General features: G+C 37.3%; 2 protein-coding genes and 3 long non-coding RNA genes across 7 annotated transcripts in view; 3 read left to right on the top strand and 2 right to left on the bottom strand.

Annotated features, from left to right (window-relative positions):
- Positions 1-5,244, top strand: part of LOC127857544 (uncharacterized) — a 40,560-nt gene extending 35,316 nt beyond the window's left edge. The window contains exon 4 of the long non-coding RNA XR_008038413.1: positions 5,227-5,244. This is a non-coding gene — a long non-coding RNA (uncharacterized LOC127857544). The remainder of the gene's footprint in view (positions 1-5,226) is intronic.
- LOC127857542 (uncharacterized) lies at positions 1,515-2,897 on the top strand. Its single transcript, XM_052393984.1, has 2 exons — positions 1,515-1,665; positions 1,960-2,897. The coding sequence occupies exons 1-2, from the start codon at positions 1,557-1,559 to the stop codon at positions 2,436-2,438; spliced, it is 588 nt and encodes a 195-aa protein (XP_052249944.1). The 5' UTR covers positions 1,515-1,556; the 3' UTR covers positions 2,439-2,897.
- Positions 3,215-11,356, bottom strand: LOC127857547 (uncharacterized). The gene is made up of 3 exons (XR_008038418.1): positions 11,212-11,356; positions 10,799-10,911; positions 3,215-3,267 (listed from the first exon to the last, which is right to left on the bottom strand). It is a non-coding gene; the product is annotated as an uncharacterized LOC127857547 (long non-coding RNA).
- A 187-nt stretch (positions 11,357-11,543) lies between these two features.
- Positions 11,544-20,250, bottom strand: LOC127857548 (uncharacterized). Its single transcript, XR_008038419.1, has 3 exons — positions 20,131-20,250; positions 11,834-11,909; positions 11,544-11,675 (listed from the first exon to the last, which is right to left on the bottom strand). It is a non-coding gene; the product is annotated as an uncharacterized LOC127857548 (long non-coding RNA).
- The window catches only part of LOC127857531 (Fanconi anemia group A protein homolog), a 46,242-nt gene continuing 41,875 nt past the window's right edge, over positions 16,360-20,726 (top strand). For 2 of the 3 annotated variants that reach the window (XM_052393951.1, XM_052393950.1), the window contains exons 1-3: positions 16,360-16,499; positions 17,034-17,079; positions 20,141-20,271. In XM_052393951.1, coding sequence (XP_052249911.1) covers positions 16,410-16,499; positions 17,034-17,079; positions 20,141-20,271 — 267 coding nt within the window. In that variant the 5' untranslated portion in view covers positions 16,360-16,409. Of the gene's footprint in view, positions 16,500-17,033; positions 17,080-20,139; positions 20,272-20,726 lie in introns of those variants that run through there. The other variant, XM_052393952.1, reaches the window with a different exon arrangement.

Raw genomic sequence — 20,726 nt, 5'->3', positions numbered from 1 at the left:
TGGCATAATCAGGCACATAACCTACTGTTTTGCACTGAGAATCTTCTTGACAATTTTCATGGTTATTTTGGAAGTGGTTAACACTATTGTCTATAAGACTGCGTAATCTAGCTGGACAACCCTTACAGTTATCAAGGGAGTAGAAAATGTGATTCCGAAGTCTAGCACCCTTATCACTTAATTCAGGGTGCCAGGTGACGCCCATGTTCTTCTGTGCCCCTGAAGAAATCTTTTTTATACCTGGCATTATTGATTTCGCTGCATGCCAGCGTTCATTGCAATTTTGCACATTATCCTTATTTCGAATTGATTTATTCACTGACTGATTTCTGTCATGGGAATGTATATTCACATTAATGTTTTGCCTTTTGAAATCACGGTACATATCCTCACATCCAATTGTTTCGTGCCTTTGTGTACAGCTGTCCTGTGTTTTGGTGATATGTTGAATATTCACGACTTTGTGTGAGTACATTCCGAGAGCGACATGATCCGTATGGTACGAATTCTTACGACAATGGTGTCGCGCATCAGTCATTATTGAAATTCCACTTTCTTGTTTGTCTTTTGCTAGTTGGACCTCATCCTGCAAAGCAAACTGGACACTTTCTTTACACAAAACACTAATGACTGCAGAAAATGTCAAAGATGATCTCAACCTGAATCGATGTGATAAAACTCCAATGTCGCCAAATTCACTAAATCGTTCATATTGAATGTTTGTAATTCCTGAGCATAGGTAAGCCAACATCATCCTGTAGTTTACCATATATTGAGTTCCTAGCTGTCTGGAAGAGTTCCAAATGAGTACATGGCCATCTGTACAAGTCCACTCTGTTTCCGCTACATGGCCAGATTGATTCAATGACTTTGGTGCCAAATCATGTCTACATATTTTTTGGTGTTCGAAGATCTTTGTCACAAATGAAAACAAACTTCTATAATCACAAATGAACAAGTCATGTTTAGAACTAGGTGATGTTTTGTCAGAACTATTTATTTCAGCCTTTGTCTGTGATGGTGAATGCTTACTTGAATCTTTATTCATTAAATATTCAAATAAATCTTTTGTAGATTTTATGTTGTTTTCTTTTTTCAAATTTTCCAATCTTGTCTCAAAAGCAAGTTTTTCTGAATCACTTTCAAACACAAGTTCAAATTGTTTCCTTGACTTGGAATAATGGTATTCCTTGATTTCACCATTGCTCATTCGTTTACGTTTTGTAACACCCTTTGATTCACTCATGTTTGTAATATCCTTCAAACGCATGATTTTACATTGAATTTCTAATATTCCAAATGATCCAGATTGTATGCATAACCATATTAAACACAATAACTGTTTGAAAAGTTTTAAAACTCTTATCAATATTTTTAATAAAATCAAATTTAGCTTAGTTAAAAACTGAGCAGATAAATTGTCAAATTGTGAATTCAAATCTGGTGGGTAAATGTACAAGTGAGTTTTGATTGGCTAGTTGAATGAGTTTCTTCAGAATTGTGGTTCCTAATTAAAAGGTCAAACCAAAGTCAAATACTGAAACGTGTTCTAAAAGATGGCTGCAAGAAAAGTAACACTTCTTCTTACACCAGAACAAGAGGAAACAATCAAGGCTTTATTCAATCATAATGACTGGGAATACATTGAAATTAAATCAACAAAAGGTTCGTGTATTTTTCATATAATTTATTTTGCATTTTTGTTGTTATATAAAACATTGCATATCTGCAAGAGGTCATAATTTGGAAATAATTAATTTACTTACTTTCTAAATTTATTATAGTTATAATTTACTATAACCTGTAAACAAATTACATAATTATTTTATAACTGGTTTATAATTTTATGATAATACTAGTAACGGAATGAACTATAAGGTAACCATTACATAAATAATGCTAATATTCGAAAACATTCAATAAAAAAGTAAAAACTTGTTTTCTTTTTCTTTTCAACAGTCTGTCGAAAAAGGAAGGCGCAACATGTGTCGGAGGCAACACGCAGTGTTCAGCAACCAACAGATTCAACCGGAAATAGTGGCCCCGGTGGTTATGGAGATAATGGTGGCGATGGTGAACCGGGCGGTGATGGTGGCGATGGTGGTCCAGGTGCTGTTCAGGCCCACGGAAAATGCCTAAAATGCTACATGAACCCATGTGTTGTGATTGCCAATCGCCATCTATGTGGACAAGGTCAAGGCCCTTCAGAATACAACCCACCGATTAGGAAGGATGTTTATAAAAAGTTCTGGAGAGTTATTGATAATTTAGGAGGCTGGCTTATCAAGGAATATAGAAGAAAGAAATCAAACTCTTCAAATCTACAAAACATTGTGTACTTGAAGAGAGACATAATGCCTGAATGTGTGCTGGATTTCGTCAGAGCGAGGTATCCTAATCCACATGGGCAAGCTTACATGGGACATAAATGGGAATAACAACACTATTATTAAAAAAGAAAGGGATTGGACAATACAACAGCTTTACCAATGGAGTTTTACATTACCAAACTAACATTTTATGCCAATAAAATCATGATGCAATTCAGTTATTTTATTTACAATAAACATGGTGTGAATTTATAATTTATCCTATTACATCTGTTTTGCTAAAGAAAATATGAATATACTAATGATTAAGGTTACAAATACCTTTTTATTTGGTAAAAATATAACAAATGCAATTTTTTCAGTGTTTTCACTTTTCACATCATAATGATAAAAGTTTCTCTTAGAAAGAGTACCAGAATATAAATATATATTATATAAATACATTACATTAGCTAGTCCATTTTACTATAACTAAAGAAGCACCGGAAGAATACTATTTACGTGAATATAACAAGACGCTGTCTTATATAGCATTATTGAAGTTGTAAATGTGAATAATCAAATAAAATCGATGGTTTATCTTTGAAGAATAGTTGTATGATTTTATTATATAAAAAATGAAAAAAATATCAGTTTTATCTGTTGTCTTTTGGAGAAATTTTTAGCTCCTTGCGAGTTTATCAGTGAAATTCAATGTTTTGAATTTTTTCTCCCAGAAAAACACCACTGACCACAGGAATGTAAACACTGGTGTTACCATTCAGTGGCATGTGCTCTTGAGACATTATACTCAGATAATTACAGATTTATGGGCCCAGCTCACTAGTGTTAATTATGACCAGTGCCAATCACCCAGAGTTCCCCTGGACTACGGACCTTGGTCTTTAAACTTCTCTTGTAGTATGTTTCTGGAGTGTCTGTCTCATATGTTGTCTGTCTGGACTAAAAAAGATCAAAACACAGCAAGTTAAAGTCTTAAAATTTTTAGTGATGGTGAACGTGTTGAAGAAATTGACAAACAACATATGTTTTTCTGTTCATTTCATTATTTTGTCGTTACAAAAAACTAGGGACAATTCAGGACATTTCGCATTTGGGAGAATCTGAAATAAAATATTATGATTTTAGAACATTTGTACCGTGTAAAAGTATTTATTTTATTAGCTCTCTTTGACACGAAGGGCACAATGTGAGCTATTGTAATTACCTTATGTATGTATGGTCTTATAGTAATATGTCAAATTATTGTATTCAGGTGATTGCCGTATTTGTGTCATTCCAAAACAAAATGACAAAAAAACTAGAATCAAAACAGTCTCCATGCATCATTAAAACAATTATTATGTTATAGTTTTAGAACATAGTAAAGTGCAATAAGCGAGTCTGTATAGTTTTAGAACATAGTAAAGTGTATTTTGAAAAATATCCAAAAAATGAACAATCATGCAAGTGATGATTTGATAAAGGCGCGCAAGCTCAATTCCTGTACACCGGAACAGTGCACCTTAATTTTTTTATACGAGCTGTACTTCAATGACGTAATCATAAAAAGTTTGTGCAATGAGATTAGATCTATGCTCCGAAATAGTCAAATCTCTATGCGAAGGTCGACCAAACACACAATTGTCTATTGAAATCTGAGATCAATGTGAGTTATCAGCAATTCTAAGATTGATGAGTAAAACCAATCAACATCTCTTTCTGGAAGCTATCGGTTTAATTTGAGCGATAACCTACTTCATGTGTGGTGAAGAGACAAGGTGATTCTGCATGGAAGCTGTACCATATAATTTGTGTTATGAAAAACACTGTGTTCAGTGAAATGGCAGTAAATCTATTTAGACAATGAGATATGATGAAAACTTGCCATCTTCGTGATTCTAATAATAAAAATTCTGACAGCAAAGTCCCCCCTTTTGGGGGGGGGGGGGGGGATTTTCAACTTTCTAAAATGTCTACTACGGACAGTTACCAGACAACTCGCCCCAGGCCAATACCAACTTGCCTCAAATGTATTGGACAACTCCCTAATAGAGAGACATATAAATTCACCATATAAAGGAGACATTTTATTAGTCCCCTACTGGTTTCACCGCAGGGGACTTGTGGTTTGCTCTCTGTGTGTCCGTCAGTCTGTCAGTCTGTGAGTCTGTGAGTCTGTCACACTTTTCTGGATCCTGTGATAACTTTAAGTAATTAATATTTTTTCATGAAACTTGGAACATGGATAGATGGCAATATGGACATTATGCACGTTATTTTATTATGCCCCCCGTCGTAGAAGAGGGGGTATATTGCTTTGCTCATGTCGGTCGGTCGGTCTGTCGGTCCATCCACCAGGTGGTTGTCAGACGATAACTCAAGAACGTTTGGGGGTATGATCATGAAACTTCATAGGTACATTGATCATGACTCGCAGATGACCTCTATTGATTTTGAGGTCACTAGGTCAAAGGTCAAGGTCACGGTGATCCGAAATAGTAAAATGGTTTCCGGATGATAACTCAAGAACGCTTAGGCCTAGGATCATGAAACTTGATAGGTAGATTGATCATGGCTCGCAGATGACCCCTATTGATTTTCAGGTCACTAGGTCAAAGGTCAAGGTCACGATGACCCGAAAAAGTAAAATGGTTTCCGAATGATAACTGAAGAACGCTTATTCCTAGGATCATGAAACTTGATAGGTAGAATGATCATGACTCGCAGATGACCCCTATTGATTTTCAGGTCACTAGGTCAAAGGTCAAGGTCACGGTGACCCGAAATAGTAAAGTGGTGTCCGGATGATAACTCAAGAATGCTTATGGCTAGGATCATGAAACTACATAGGTACATTGATCATGACTGGCAGATGACCCCTATTGATTTTCAGGTCACTAGGTCAAAGGTCAAGGTCACAGTGACAAAAAACATATTCACACAATGGCTCTCACTACAATGAAGAGCCCATATGGGGGGCATGCATGTTTTACAAACAGCCCTTGTTTCATTTTGTTCCTACGTCTAAAATTCTGGTTTCTATGGCAACAAATAGACTAGAAATACTGCTGAAAATGGTGGTTTTCTGGATCCTGAGAAAACTTCAAAGTTCTTAATATTTTTTTATGAAACTTGGAACATGGATAGATGGCAATATGGACATTATGCACATCATTTAATTTTGTTCCTACATCAAAAATTCTGGTTGCTTTGGCAACAAATAACAAAAATATTCTGACAATAGTGGAGCCGGTAGGGGACTTTTATTGCTTGGCAATAGTGACTTTAAAAGAAATGTTGATTATTGAGTGTTTAGGCCAAAACAAACAATGCAAGGAAAAGCAAAAAAGCTTTAAATGTATTATATTCATATTTTTACTAATTGGATACTGCTGATACAAATAAGTGGTATTTATGGCACTTAAAGCATAAATGATTGCATTTTAGATTAGATAAACAAATATATTTATAAAAGAGTAAATGGTTGATAATGAAAAATTATTTCAAAGACAATTCTAATAGTGAACAATCATTTCAAAGACAATTCTAATAGTGAACAATCATTTCAAAGACAATTCTAATAGTGAACAATCATTTCAAAGACAATTCTAATAGTGAACAATCATTTCAAAGACAAGGCTAATAGTGAACAATCATTTCAAAGACAAGGCTAATAGTGAACAATCACTTCAAAGACAAGGCTTATAGCGACCAATCATTTCAAAGACAAGGCTAATAGTGAACAATCATTTCAAAGACAAGGCTAATAGTGAGAAATCAATTCTATCACAAGGCTTATCATAAGAAATCAATTTTAACACAAGGCTTATCATAAGAAATCAATTTTAACTCAATGCTTTTATAATGAGCAATCATTTCAAACACAAGGCTTATAATGAGAGTGCCTTTGGTGTCAAAAGGGCTGCACTTCCTCTTTTTACTCCTAATGTAACTTGTTCCATCATTAACTGTTTCGCTGAATTCTTCAACTGTGTAATAAATCGATATGTTTGTTACACTCTGTTGAAACAGTTCAATTGTCAAAGGCGTCTTTATAGTGATTTTTTTTTTGGTCATTAGTGAAGCCATTTTTCAACACACTATCAAGTGTGTGGTATCAAAATGTGCAGAATTGAATTCTTAACAAGCAGATGTTCAAAATATCTATGAGGACAAAACAGTTTTCTTTTCAACGACCCGTTTCCCAAGCACAAAACTGCAATTTTCACACACGCGTAAATGCTAGGGGAAAATATCAGCGTATAAATTATAGCCATTATCGCACTGAACAAGTTGACAAAAATCCCATGTTTTTATCTCAAGTGGTTGGGAAGATCCCCCGATTTAAACTTTGTGCGAAATCAGTGTATTATTCACAGAGAGTTTTCGCATTGAGTCAAAATGAAAAGTTAAAGACAGAAATGCGTTTATGACAAAATCGTCATTGTACTGTATTTTTTTTGTGTTTAAACATACGGTAAAGTGTAATATATCAAAATGCATGGAATTGAATTTCCTACAGGATCATACCAAAATGAAGATAAATGCTCTTTACACAAAAAAGTTTTCTCGTTATCGAATTTTTTTAAGTTGAATATCTGATACAATAAGTCGTGTGAGAACAATGTAGGCAAGACAAAAATTGTAGCTATCATACGGTTAAATATTATGGTGAGAAATTCATCTAATTATCATAAGACGTTTTGAGAAAATTGACTTAAACCTATGAAGCTTAAAATCTTCTCTCACTTGTTTACATGAATAGATATGACGTTCGAGTTGTACATGTTTTGTGGTTTGACAAGTCAATTGGCTACCCTGCTCAACTAACGACAAACACATGAAATACATTTCAACATTTTATAAATGCAAACACATGCAAGAAAACAAACAAGCATAGAATAGAATAGAATAACATATTTAGCCAATCAAGGGTCATACAGTATGACATATATAATCGAAAATATAAAACATAAAGCAAGTAACATACTATAACAACCATTAATGAAGTATGGTAAAAATAAGGACATAAAAGTTAACTAAAGCTTAATTCGTATTGGTGGGAACACAAATAACATAAGCTTAACAATGTGAAAAAGTGATGAAATAAAGTAGTAAGTAAATTCATATGAACAGTTGAACACAGTTAAAACATCTAGTCTGTTATAAGCATTTGTACCCAACCTGTTACGTCTGCCCTACACATAGGGCAGCCTTCCCCATACATCAACATACAGCATGTTTCGCAATAAGTGTGCCCACATTTTGTAAATGTACAGTTTTTGTCTGCATCATAGCAGATGGTGCATGTCTTTAATGCACAAACAGCCTCTTCTTTCTCTAACATCAGCTTTCCTCTAAGCATATCCAAATCACGATCCTTCTCAAATGTAAGCTGCGAAACGACCCTTTCTAGTTCCCCTTCGTGTTGGATTTTTAACGCGCGTTCGCGTTTCGACCACTCCTCGAAGTTGCGCCCTTGATCGCCAACTTTATGTCCAGTGGCTTCTTGCTGAAAAGATGTAGCCATTTGTACACTAGACATCAATTTTGTACAGACTTCTCGACCTTCCTTTGTCATAACGAAGTCGCTGCTGTTCACAAACGCTGCTATTTCACTTTCAAGCCTGTTCAAATAATAGCCGAATGTTTTGAACTCGTAAGACGCCAATTGTTCTGGTCGAGAGTACGGCTTTGTTGCACGTTGCTTGCCTTTGCCAGTCGAGGTCGTTACGCCACTGCCACTTGGAACATCTGTGTCAATACTAGGTTCAGATTTACAAGTCAAGTTTTCTCCATCTTCCACCTTATACACAATACAACAATGAAATTGAATACTATTTGCACTCTTTATTTGAGAACATAGAGTGCAATGCTCACCGTTACATGGTTTAACTTTGTGGTATCGCACATGCTTTTCCTATAATTTATGTTCCTTGAGGTTTTTATTATTTCCATTTGATATAATGGGTAACGGGATCTTCATTTGCGTACGATACATTATTTAGTTCTTAGTAATTAACAGTTCTATTCGTTCTTTGATTTATAATGGTCTTAACGAATGTTGTTTCTGCCATATTTCAATTTCAATTAGCGTTTAACGCTACCATTCTTTGAGTTTTTAGAAATGTAAATAATTAAGGAAGTCAGTGAAGTAAACAGCCCATTTTATTCTGAAAGAATATCCGAAAAAAAAGTACTTATGTATTAAAACAAGATAAATATTTGCATGCACAGATATCATTTATGATATACACATACATATGTAACGATATTGATTATTATTCAATTTCACTAACAGTTTTCAGGCATTAACATTGTTTTATCAAATCATGAAATAAAGAAAATATTTATTTATGAGAAAACAGTATTATTAGTTTTACTAATATGATACTTATAAAATAGTAATTATCATAAATACACATTATATAATTATTCGGATATTGTGCAGCCAAACAACTTTCCTAAATACCCTACATTGAATGTAACTAAAACAAATTGAAGTAGAAAACAATAATTTAAGAATGAATATATTAATTTGCAGCAAACAATAATTTAGGTTTGAAAATAAATAAGTAATAACATTTCACCTGAAAGAATATCCGAAAATACAGTACTTGAATTGCGCACAGCATTTTCTTAAATATTCTTTCGGTGGCTGCTTTTTGAAATTTGATCAGACTTTTCCAAATACGGTTCCCACGTGATCCCACGTGGTACGCTTATTCACCTACATTTTATTTTTATTCGGGTCAAGACTAGCTGTTAACCCTTAGTCATGGAACTTTCTCGAAGCTTCGACTTTGTACTTTTATGTTCCAAATTTGGGAAACAATTTAGGTTGGAATGTGCTACATGTACTCGCTCTCTTAGCTTACTAAGCTGTTTTCTTATAGTACATCAAGGTAGTTTTCAATATGTTAGAGTTTGTAGCTCACCTGGCACAAAATGTGGTGTGTCCGAAACCCAGGCTTAATGCGGACTGCACAATTCCTTAAGTATTTCTAACAAAATACAATAGTTATTCTAAACAATATGCAATAGTTATTTTTCTCAATATACAATAGTAATTATAAAATTTTGTTAATTGAAATTAATTAAAACTTTATTAATTATGATTAATTAAAATAATTACAAAAGTAAAAATGAAAATTTAGATATTACAAATATTTCATAAGATTATGATTTTAATTGGATTACAGTAGATCTAGTCCATCAACAACTCGACGCAGTGTGATTATGACTGAAAATGTGTTTATATGTTTTTTATTACACAAACATGAAGATCAGCTGGCCACAGTGAAATTGATTCCTTGTTCTTGCATAGCACAAGTAATGTCAAAAACAGGGAACAGTTTTGTGAATTTAGCTGACTGATATGTAGAGTTTTACTAACTTTTGTGAAACAAAACTCGATTGTCATGTGAAACATGAACACGTTTTCGTCTCCAATATCGTCTAATATGGTTTCAAAAATACTTTCCAGCAGTTCTTGTTCATTGATCAAGTATTGTTGGGTTGTACTTATTTATGTACACATCAGTAGTACTTCTGTTCATGATGAACTGTGTTCTCCTGTTGCACACTATAAGGTCAGTATTGTAGTCCTCTTTTGATACACCAATTGTTTCCAGCAAAGCATCTAGTGTTGGAGGTTGACCAGTAATTGATGCAAGTTGTTTATACATCTTTTTCAGAGACTCCTGGAAGTATGTTGATATTTTTCTTGGCCTGTAGTTGTCTCTTGTTTAGATGGACTGTTGGTTTCACTCCTGTTAAAAATCTCAACTCTGCCATACATGATGGTGCTATTGTCCATGCTTTTCTTATCACTCTTAACCAAACCGCAAGAAAAACTCCAGCTCACCAAACAACGCATTGTTTTTTACAAGACATAATCAAGGCTTGTGAAAAAAACTAAAATTAAATATGTGGAAACTACATCAGTTTTTAAAAACTAGATTAATGTTTCACTATCAGTTTCCTGATTCACTTGTCGGTATATCAAAATTGCAATCGTCTGTGTTACTGGGATCTCTGCATTGCAAATATTCACATGACTACAGATAAATTTTAAATTATGTACACAGGGATTTATAAAAATAGAAATCGTTGATGGTGATGTATACATATTGTATAATATTAGTGTGGTAGGATCATATGCATGTAAAAGATAGATCCATTATTGATGATAACAGGGTCATTGATAAAACAGTTTATTCAAGTCTCATCACCTTAGAATTATTGTTATTATTATTAGAGTTATGTGAATATCATGTATGTATCTAGTTTTACATTGCGTACAAGTTCAGTATCATCAATAAAAAACAAACAGTATTTTCTAACATTGTGCTTTGATTTGTCAAAAAGCTTACTTAAAACCTGCATGCCTACCTTTATTCAAGCTTAACACATATATTGTATTCATTTTAATTTGATTTGAACAAAAAAATAATAACTTGGGAAAAATAAAGTGTTCACATTACCAGCATAACAAAAGCGCCCCAAGCGCTGCTGCCGAGCGGACACCAGGCTCCCCGTTAACCACTCGATTGGCAGGTCATCTGGAATGTCCTGATCTATGCGCTTGGCGAACTTCCTTTAATACAAAACATAAATTTAGAGAAATGATGTATAAGTTTCAAAAGCTAATTGTAATTTGACACGTTTGCAATTATGTTTGATAATTCTTTAAACAACATACTCAATGATATACCAATCATGCATTCTTAACTAGTAGTTTGGGAAATAAGCAACAGTTTAGAACACGCATTAATGGAATTGAATAAATTGTTGATGTTTGTATTTTATTGCGGAAAAAAGTTATCTGTGGGCATGATTTAAAAACATAACTCATATAAAAGTGTTGAATGCATAATAATTATAATAATGAGCTTACAACCAAAAGCCTGGAAGAAGACGGTTCTTCCATCCTAGTGAGTCCAGTATGGACAAGGTTCTTGTGTCAAGGTCTGCCACCATTAACACCCAGTGGTTGTCATTTATATTCACTGGCAGAAAACCCCATTTGTAATTTTGGAACTTAATCTGTAAAGATATGTCTACTTGACTTGCATGGTACCAATTCAAGACTACTTAACACAATGAAATACGAAACCATGTAATTGCTGAACTTTATCTATATGTAATGATAATTACAACCATTACACAAGATTGGAGATAGATAGGTTTATGCCATTTATAGTATGCTATGAATAACATTTAATCTACCTTCCGGAACCTCCATGTATCCATATTACCCGCCATCCACATCGTCATCAGGTAGCTGGGTAACGCTAATACCCAATGACAAGATGTTGCGTTATGCACCATAGCTAAATGATGGAGGAAGGCGTTAATGATCTGTAATAAATAATTTTACAACTATTTTAAACAACACATATACTAAAATTAATGTTAAAACATTCCTTACAAATAACACTGTTGTACATATATATTAATATCATTTACTTTGCACAATATCAGTTTGCTGAAATATGTTTTACAACGAAGACAAATACCTTATTGTTTATCCATTTTGGGTTATGCAACGTTTTAATATCAGACATCCCAAGCACTTCATTTCCGATCTGGAATCTAAACAGTAAACAGTTTTCCACCAAACACCATATAATGAACAATCAGCAAAGTCATCAGTCCTATGCCCTTACTCACAAAGTCATCAGTCCTATGCCCTTACTAACAAAGTCATCAGTCCTGTGCCAGTACTCACAAAGTCATCAGTCATGTGCCTGTACTCACAAAGTCATCAGTCCTGTGCCCGTACTCACAAAGTCATCAGTCATGTGCCCGTACTCACAAAGTCATCAGTCCTGTGCCCATACTCACAAAGTCATCAGTCATGTTTCCGTACTCACAAAGTCATCAGTTATGTGCCCGTACTCACAAAGTACTCGGTCATGTGCCCGTACTCACAAAGTCATCAGTTCTGTACCGGTACTCACAAAGTCATCAGTCCTGTGCCCGTACTCGCAAAGTCATCAGCCATGTGCCCGTACTCACAAAGTCATCAGTCATGTGCCCGTCTTCACAAAGTCATCAGTCATGTGCCCGTACTCACAAAGTCATCAGTCCTGTGCCCGTACTCACAAAGTCATCAGTCCTGTGCCCGTACTCACAAAGTCATCAGTCCTGTGCCCATACAAAGTCATTAGTCATGTGCCCATACTCACAAAGTCATCAGTCCTGTGCCCATATTCACAAAGTCATCAGTCTTGTGCCCGTACTCACAAAGTCAAAAGTCCTGTGCCCTTACTCACAAAGTCATCAGTCATGTGCCCATGCTCACAAATTCATCAGTCATGTGCCCATACTCACAAAGTACTCAGCCATGTGCCCGTACTCACAAAGTGATAAGTCATGTGCCTGTTCTACAAAGTCATCAGTCCTGTGCCCATGCTCACAAAGTGATCAGTCCTGTGCCCGTACTCACAAAGTCATCAGTCAAGTGCCTGTACTCACAGAGTCATCAGTCCTGTGCCCGTACTCACAAAGTCATCAGTCATGTGCCCGTACTCACAAAGTCATCAGGCATGTGCCCGTACTCACAAAGTACTCAGCCATTTGGCCGTACTCACAAAGTCATCAGTTCTGTACCCGTGCTCACAAAGTGATCAGTCCTGTGCCTGTACTCACAAGTGATCAGTCATGTGCCCGTACTCACAAAGTCATCAGTTTTGAACCCTTACTCACAAAGTCATCAGTACGGTGCCCATATTCACAAAGTCATCAGTCCTGATCGTTACGGGTACAAGATTTAAAAAAGGAAAGAGTCAGACTGACTGTAATTCACCTTTGCAGCGTAAAATAAATAAATGTGCATTCTTACAGCCTGACTGTATAAACCACAAACAATTAAATCCACATATATCAGCCATTGTATGTTTCCCTAGGATGTGTATGAAAATGGTTGTGGTCTGTTGAAAAACGTGGATGCCAGGGTACCCTGGTCACTAGTCATGAAAGTTGGTAAGAACATTTTGTTCTAATGACATCTTGTGCTGCACAGAACAGGTCAGTTCCTTTCCTCTCAGGTGAGCCACTTTGGGCCTTTCAGGCCCTCTTGTTTATTTTGTTTTTCGAAACCTTAACACAGATTTGAAAACCTAAACACACACCCTAAGTTCAAGGTAAAATTCTCAGGGGTACAATTTTTTGTGAGTATGGAAAGGCCTTGTCCATATACACATGCATACCAAATATAAAGGTTATATCTCAAGGGACATAGAAGTTATGAGCAATTTTTGAAACATAAACGCAAAATCCAAAACCTAAACGCCGACCCTAAGTTCAAGGTGATGGTCACAGGGGTAAACATTTGTGTGCGTATAGAAAGACCTTGTCCATATACACATGCATACCAAATATGAAGGTTATATCTCAAGAGACAAAGAAGTTATGAGCATTTTCGAACCTATATGCAGATTTCGAAACCTAAACGCGGACCCCAAGTTCAAGGTCAAGGTCGCAGGGGTAAAAATGTGTGTACATATGGAAAGGCCTTGTCCATTTAGACATGCATACCAAATATGAAGTTATATCTTAAAGGACATAGAAGTTATGAGCATTTTTCGAAACATAAACGCAGATTTCGAAACCTAAACGCGGACCCTAAGTTCAAGGTGAAGGTCACCGGGGTAAAAATTTGTGTGCGTATGGAAAGACCTTGTCCCTATACACATGCATACCAAATATGAAAGTTATATCTCAAGGGACATAGAAGTTATCAGCAAATTTCGAAACCTAACCGCAAAGTGTGACGGAAAGACAGACAGACCAACAGACAGTCCGATCACTATATGACCTCCTTCGGGGGCATAATAAAAATGTACAAATAAAAATATTAAATATATGTAATATGTATAAACCTTGACTAGAATATGTATGGTCATCAATACATCAGGACCAAAATTCATCCAAAAGCAAATTAAATGTACACAAAGAAATTAATTTGTAAAAAAGTAATTAAACTTTCTGTCTGTCTTGCATATTATTTGAGATTTAACACGATTTAAAACAATTGCTGGAATAATGGCTTAAAATTTCTGACCGAGTTGAGTAAAGTTTGCATGACAGTATTTGAAGTTAAAGTTTGCATAACAGTACTTAAAGTTAACAGGAGACAAACTGTGATGGACTAAGTCACCCATCAAATGTGTTAATAAATAACAATAAATACGCATATTTATTGAACCTACCCAAAAATTCTAATAACAGTGAATGCTTTGTTTGGTGCAACCTCTGCATCATCTGCAAGAACGCTAATTATCTTAATGTTACTCTCACATAATATATTAACGATTCCAGCAACTGTGTTAAGATTTAGTTTTGAAATTGAATTGATTTCTTCTCCATCTTAAATTTATTTTATCTTAAAATATTTGCCAGGCTCCACATTGTTGTTCACGTTTGCCATTTGCAAAAATACAATATAAAAATCATTTGTTAAATACTCACCCATTGGCTTATAGCGTGTGGGGCTGCAATAGCCAATTAAAATCGCTGACGCTTTACAAGTTGAAACAACCCATATTTTTTTACCAACACTTTCGTCAATCTGCGCCATTTCTTTTTTAGCTTTAAATAAAATTCCAGGTAGGCAGGTGAAATGAAAATAAAAAAATTGAAAGTTACTTTTATTTTTATTTGTCACAATTCAGGGTCGGTGCTCCCGTAAAACAAAAGATATAAAAATGTTGGCCTAAGAATGAATATCAAAATGTATGCGGGTAATTGGCATCAAAATTGTAATCAAACTGTGTATATCCTTTATGGGTTGATGTAAGCCCCAAACTTTTCTTTGATATTTTTGGCAATTAGTAAAATAATTGCGAGCCACTAAATAAAAATGAATAACAAACTGCCACTTGCCAATATCACCATAGCAACAGACAGACAATTCTCGCACACAGAATAGGAGGACTTTTACAAATCATAGCAGTTAATTGATGTTAAGTGTAATTCCTGCTCCTGACACAGAAATATATTGGAAATAATCATTTTTAAATGATAAACTTCAGTTGCAGTGGATAAATGTGAACCTATTATTGAATACGAGTAATAAATACTTGTTCACTATAAAAAAAAAATATAATTGTTTATTTTGCTGATAAAATGTAAATTAAAGATCATGATCAAATAATGTTAAAATATTATTATGCCCCCCTTCGAAGAAGAGGGGGTATATTGTTTTGCACATGTCAGTCGGTCCGTCCGTCCGTCGGTTGGTCGGTCCGTCCACCAGATGGTTTCCGGATGATAACTCAAGAACTCTTAGGCCTAGGATCATGAAACTTCATAGGTACATTGATCATGACTGGCGGATGACCCCTATTGATTTTCAGGTTACTAGGTCAAAGGTCAAGGTCACAGTGACTAGAAATAGTAAAATGGTTTCCGGATGATAACTCAAGAATGCTTACGCCTAGGATCATGAAACTTCATACGTACATTGATCATGACTGGCAGATGACCCCTATTGATTTTCAGGTCATTAGGTCAAAGGTCAAGGTCACAGTGACTCGATATAGTAAAATGGTTTTTGGATGATAACTCAAGAATGCTTACGCCTAGGATCATGAAACTTTATAGGTACATTGATCATGACTGGCAGATGATCCCTATTAATTTTCAGGTCACTAGGTCAAAGGTCAAGGTCACAGTGACTCGAAACAGTAAAATGGTAATTGGTTTCCTGATGATAACTCAAGAATAATTAGGCCTAGGATCATGAAACTTCATAGGTACATTGATCATGACTGGCAGATGACCCCTATTGATTTTCAGGTCACTACGTCAAAGGTCAAGGTCACAGTGACAAATAAAATATTCACACAATGGCTGCCTCTACAACTGACAGATCATATGGGGGGCATGCATGTTTTACAAACAGCCCTTGTTTATTTCTGATTTCCATAAAATTACTATTTCCTCTTATTAAATCATATAACTATAACAATTTTTTTTTCATTTATCCACTGCAAATGAAGCCTCATCACTTACATGATGGTGATTATTTCCAATATATATCTGTGTTAGGAGGGCCTAGTTCTATTTCCAGTGCCCATACTAGAGGAGATGTGGCCGTTCAGGAGCCAGGACCAACTGAAACAGACTGTGCTGCAGCTCATATCACACAACCTGTCCTCCAATGACATTCTTAATGAGGTACACTCCCCCAAAAATTCTTAAACCCACTTAAGCAATTCTTTTCATGGACATCTTACTGACCCAAGAAAAACAAACACACATGAAAGTCAGAAATAATGAATTTATTGCATATTTATCCACACTTTAGCTAATGATGCCAATAAGAATGAATAGAGAATAATCAATTTCCTTTATTAAAAGAAATTGATTATTCTCTATTCATTCTTAGCTTCAATTGTAGATTCTCTATTTGAACCATGTACCTTTAATCATTAGTATTAATCTTATATTTCGTACAAAATTTCCATTTATGTAAACATCAGTAACCTTATAAGAATTTATCCTCTTTTAAAATTAATAAAATTACTTAACTGGACTGTGGCTTAAAATGTTTTCTACACTTACAGCTACTTGTATCTTATGGTATGGCTGTTATACAAGTTTAATCTGCACTATTGAAGCACTTACCGAGATGTGTTACAAAATAATATGTTAACAAATAGCTTCTAAATTTGTTTCACTCTTATAAATTCTCCTGTTTGCTATCAACAGCTTTCCTGCATAAAGAAAGATGAGACGTTTGACAGTTCTTTGATTGGTAAGTAGCTGGCCCAGTTGACAGTGGAGGTCACACCAGGGGTCAAAGTCAGGTTCAGAGGGCATACTTCACAGTGCTATGATTGGTAAGTAGCTGGCCCAGTTGACAGTGGAGTTCACACCAAGGGTGTTAGTCAGGTTCAGAGGGCATACTTCACAGTGCTATGATTGGTAAGAAGCTGGCCCAGTTGACAGTGGAGGTCACACCAGGGGTCATAGTCAGGTTCAGAGGGCATACTTCACAGTGCTATGATTGGTAAGTAGCTGGCCCAGTTTACAGTGGAGGTCACACCAGGGGTCATAGTCAGGTTCAGAGGGCATACTTCACAGTGCTATGATTGGTAAGTAGCTGGCCCAGTTGACAGTGGAGGTCACACCAGGGGTCATAGTCAGGTTCAGAGGGCATACTTCACAGTGCTATGATTGGTAAGTAGCTGGCCCAGTTGACAGTGGAGGTCACACCAGGGGTCATAGTCAGGTTCAGAGGGCATACTTCACAGTGCTATGATTGGTAAGTAGCTGGCCCAGTTGACATTGGAGGTCACACCAGGGGTCATAGTCAGGTTCAGAGGGCATACTTCACAGTGCTATGATTGGTAAGTAGCTGGCCCAGTTGACAGTGGAGGTCACACCAGGGGTCATAGTCAGGGTCAGAGGGCATACTTCACAGTGCTATGATTGGTAAGTAGCTGGCCCAGTTGACAGTGGAGGTCACACCAGGGGTCAAAGTCAGGTTCAGAGGGCATACTTCACAGTGCTATGATTGGTAAGTAGCTGGCCCAGTTGACAGTGGAGGTCACACCAGGGGTCAAAGTCAGGGTCAGAGGACACTTCACAGTGCTATGATTGGTAAGTAGCTGGCCCAGTTGACAGTGGAGGTCACACCAGGGGTCACAGTCAGGTTCAGAGGGCATACTTCACAGTGCTATGATGGGTAAGTAGCTGGCCCAGTTGACAGTGGAGGTCACACCAGGGGTCATAGTCAGGTTCAGAGGGCATACTTCACAGTGCTATGATTGGTAAGTAGCTGGCCCAGTTGACAGTGGAGGTCACACCAGGGGTCAAAGTCAGGGTCAGAGGGCATACTTCACAGTGCTATGATTGGTAAGTAGCTGGCCCAGTTGACAGTGGAGGTCACACCACGGGTCATAGTCAGGGTCAGAGGGCATACTTTACAGTGCTATGATTGGTAAGTAGCTGGCTCAGTTGACAGCGGAGGTCACACCAGGGGTCAAAGTCAGGGTCAGAGGGCATACTTCACAGTGCTATGATTGGTAAGTAGCTGGCCCAGTTGACAGTGGAGGTCACACCAGAGGTCATAGTCAGGGTCAGAGGGCATACTTTACAGTGCTATGATTGGTAAGTAGCTGGCCCAGTTGACAGTGGAGTTCACACCAAGGGTGTTAGTCAGGTTCAGAGGGCATACTTCACAGTGCTATGATTGGTAAGTAGCTGGCCCAGTTGACAGTGGAGGTCACACCAGGGGTCATAGTCAGGTTCAGAGGGCATACTTCACAGTGCTATGATTGGTAAGTAGCTGGCCCAGTTTACAGTGGAGGTCACACCAGGGGTCATAGTCAGGTTCAGAGGGCATACTTCACAGTGCTATGATTGGTAAGTAGCTGGCCCAGTTGACAGTGGAGGTCACACCAGGGGTCATAGTCAGGTTCAGAGGGCATACTTCACAGTGCTATGATTGGTAAGTAGCTGGCCCAGTTGACAGTGGAGGTCACACCAGGGGTCATAGTCAGGTTCAGAGGGCATACTTCACAGTGCTATGATTGGTAAGTAGCTGGCCCAGTTGACATTGGAGGTCACACCAGGGGTCATAGTCAGGTTCAGAGGGCATACTTCACAGTGCTATGATTGGTAAGTAGCTGGCCCAGTTGACAGTGGAGGTCACACCAGGGGTCATAGTCAGGGTCAGAGGGCATACTTCACAGTGCTATGATTGGTAAGTAGCTGGCCCAGTTGACAGTGGAGGTCACACCAGGGGTCAAAGTCAGGTTCAGAGGGCATACTTCACAGTGCTATGATTGGTAAGTAGCTGGCCCAGTTGACAGTGGAGGTCACACCAGGGGTCAAAGTCAGGGTCAGAGGGCATACTTCACAGTGCTATGATTGGTAAGTAGCTGGCCCAGTTGACAGTGGAGGTCACACCAGGGGTCACAGTCAGGTTCAGAGGGCATACTTCACAGTGCTATGATGGGTAAGTAGCTGGCCCAGTTGACAGTGGAGGTCACACCAGGGGTCATAGTCAGGTTCAGAGGGCATACTTCACAGTGCTATGATTGGTAAGTAGCTGGCCCAGTTGACAGTGGAGGTCACACCAGGGGTCAAAGTCAGGGTCAGAGGGCATACTTCACAGTGCTATGATTGGTAAGTAGCTGGCCCAGTTGACAGTGGAGGTCACACCACGGGTCATAGTCAGGGTCAGAGGGCATACTTTACAGTGCTATGATTGGTAAGTAGCTGGCTCAGTTGACAGCGGAGGTCACACCAGGGGTCAAAGTCAGGGTCAGAGGGCATACTTCACAGTGCTATGATTGGTAAGTAGCTGGCCCATTTGACAGTGGAGGTCACACCAGAGGTCATAGTCAGGGTCAGAGGGCATACTTTACAGTGCTATGATTGGTAAGTAGCTGGCCCAGTTGACAGTGGAGGTCACACCAGAGGTCATAGTCATAGTCAGGGTCAGAGGGCATACTTTACAGTGCTATAATTGGTAAGTAGCTGGCCCAGTTGACAGTGGAGGTCACACCAGAGGTCATAGTCAGGGTCAGAGGGAGTTCTTGAACTGTTCAAGAGTGAAGTACGCTTACAATATGACCAGAAGAAGTGCAGCAGAAATAATTTAATATTTATGTTTAAAAAACAATAACAAGTACCATATCATTATAAAGTTAATGTATTAAAAAAGTTGGGTATTATTGTAAACTTACTGCATAATGTGACTACAATCAAAGCCCAATCTGATTAAATTAAAGTCTGGATATATATGACCCTCAAGGTTGAATATTTATAGAAGCATGGCTCTATCTGGTTAGCCTACCTTATTACAGCCCCTCTAGGGTTCAGCTATGCAGCACATGTTACCAAGGTGACCTCTCAGCAACAGTTTGGCTGCCAGGCAGCAGACAGATATATTGAGAAAATTGTGCAGTTGGTGAACAAGGAAACACCTGAAACAGAGGTACTAGGAATCTTAAAAAATCTTGTAAACTATAAAAACAAATTACATTTCTGTTTGTTGTATGCTGAAAAACCTGGTGTATTATAAACTACAGAATTGTACCATGAATCGAGTATGATACCAATAAAGTTCAGTTTGTTAAAGCATCACTACTGGATGTATGTTGAGTTTAGTCTTTACAATTCTTGCTACCATCTTTTGCATACTTGGCTTACCAGAGCACAACTTGCTCATGGGCAGTTTTTGTGATCACCTGTTCATTGTTCATTGTCATTGTTTACCTTAACACTCAAAAGGCTTACATTAATTTGCAATCTTCATGAAATTTGGTCAGAGCATTTGTCTGAATATCATGGTCGAGTTAAAAATTGGGTCATATGAGGGTACAAAACTATGCACTAGGTCAATGTTTAGAAAAAGCTTTTGAAAATTCTAGAAGTACACGGCATTAACCA

This window comes from Dreissena polymorpha, chromosome 14, assembly GCF_020536995.1.
Source record: "Dreissena polymorpha isolate Duluth1 chromosome 14, UMN_Dpol_1.0, whole genome shotgun sequence".
NCBI lineage: Eukaryota > Metazoa > Mollusca > Bivalvia > Myida > Dreissenidae > Dreissena > Dreissena polymorpha.
This window is presented reverse-complemented; position numbering and strand designations above follow the sequence as displayed.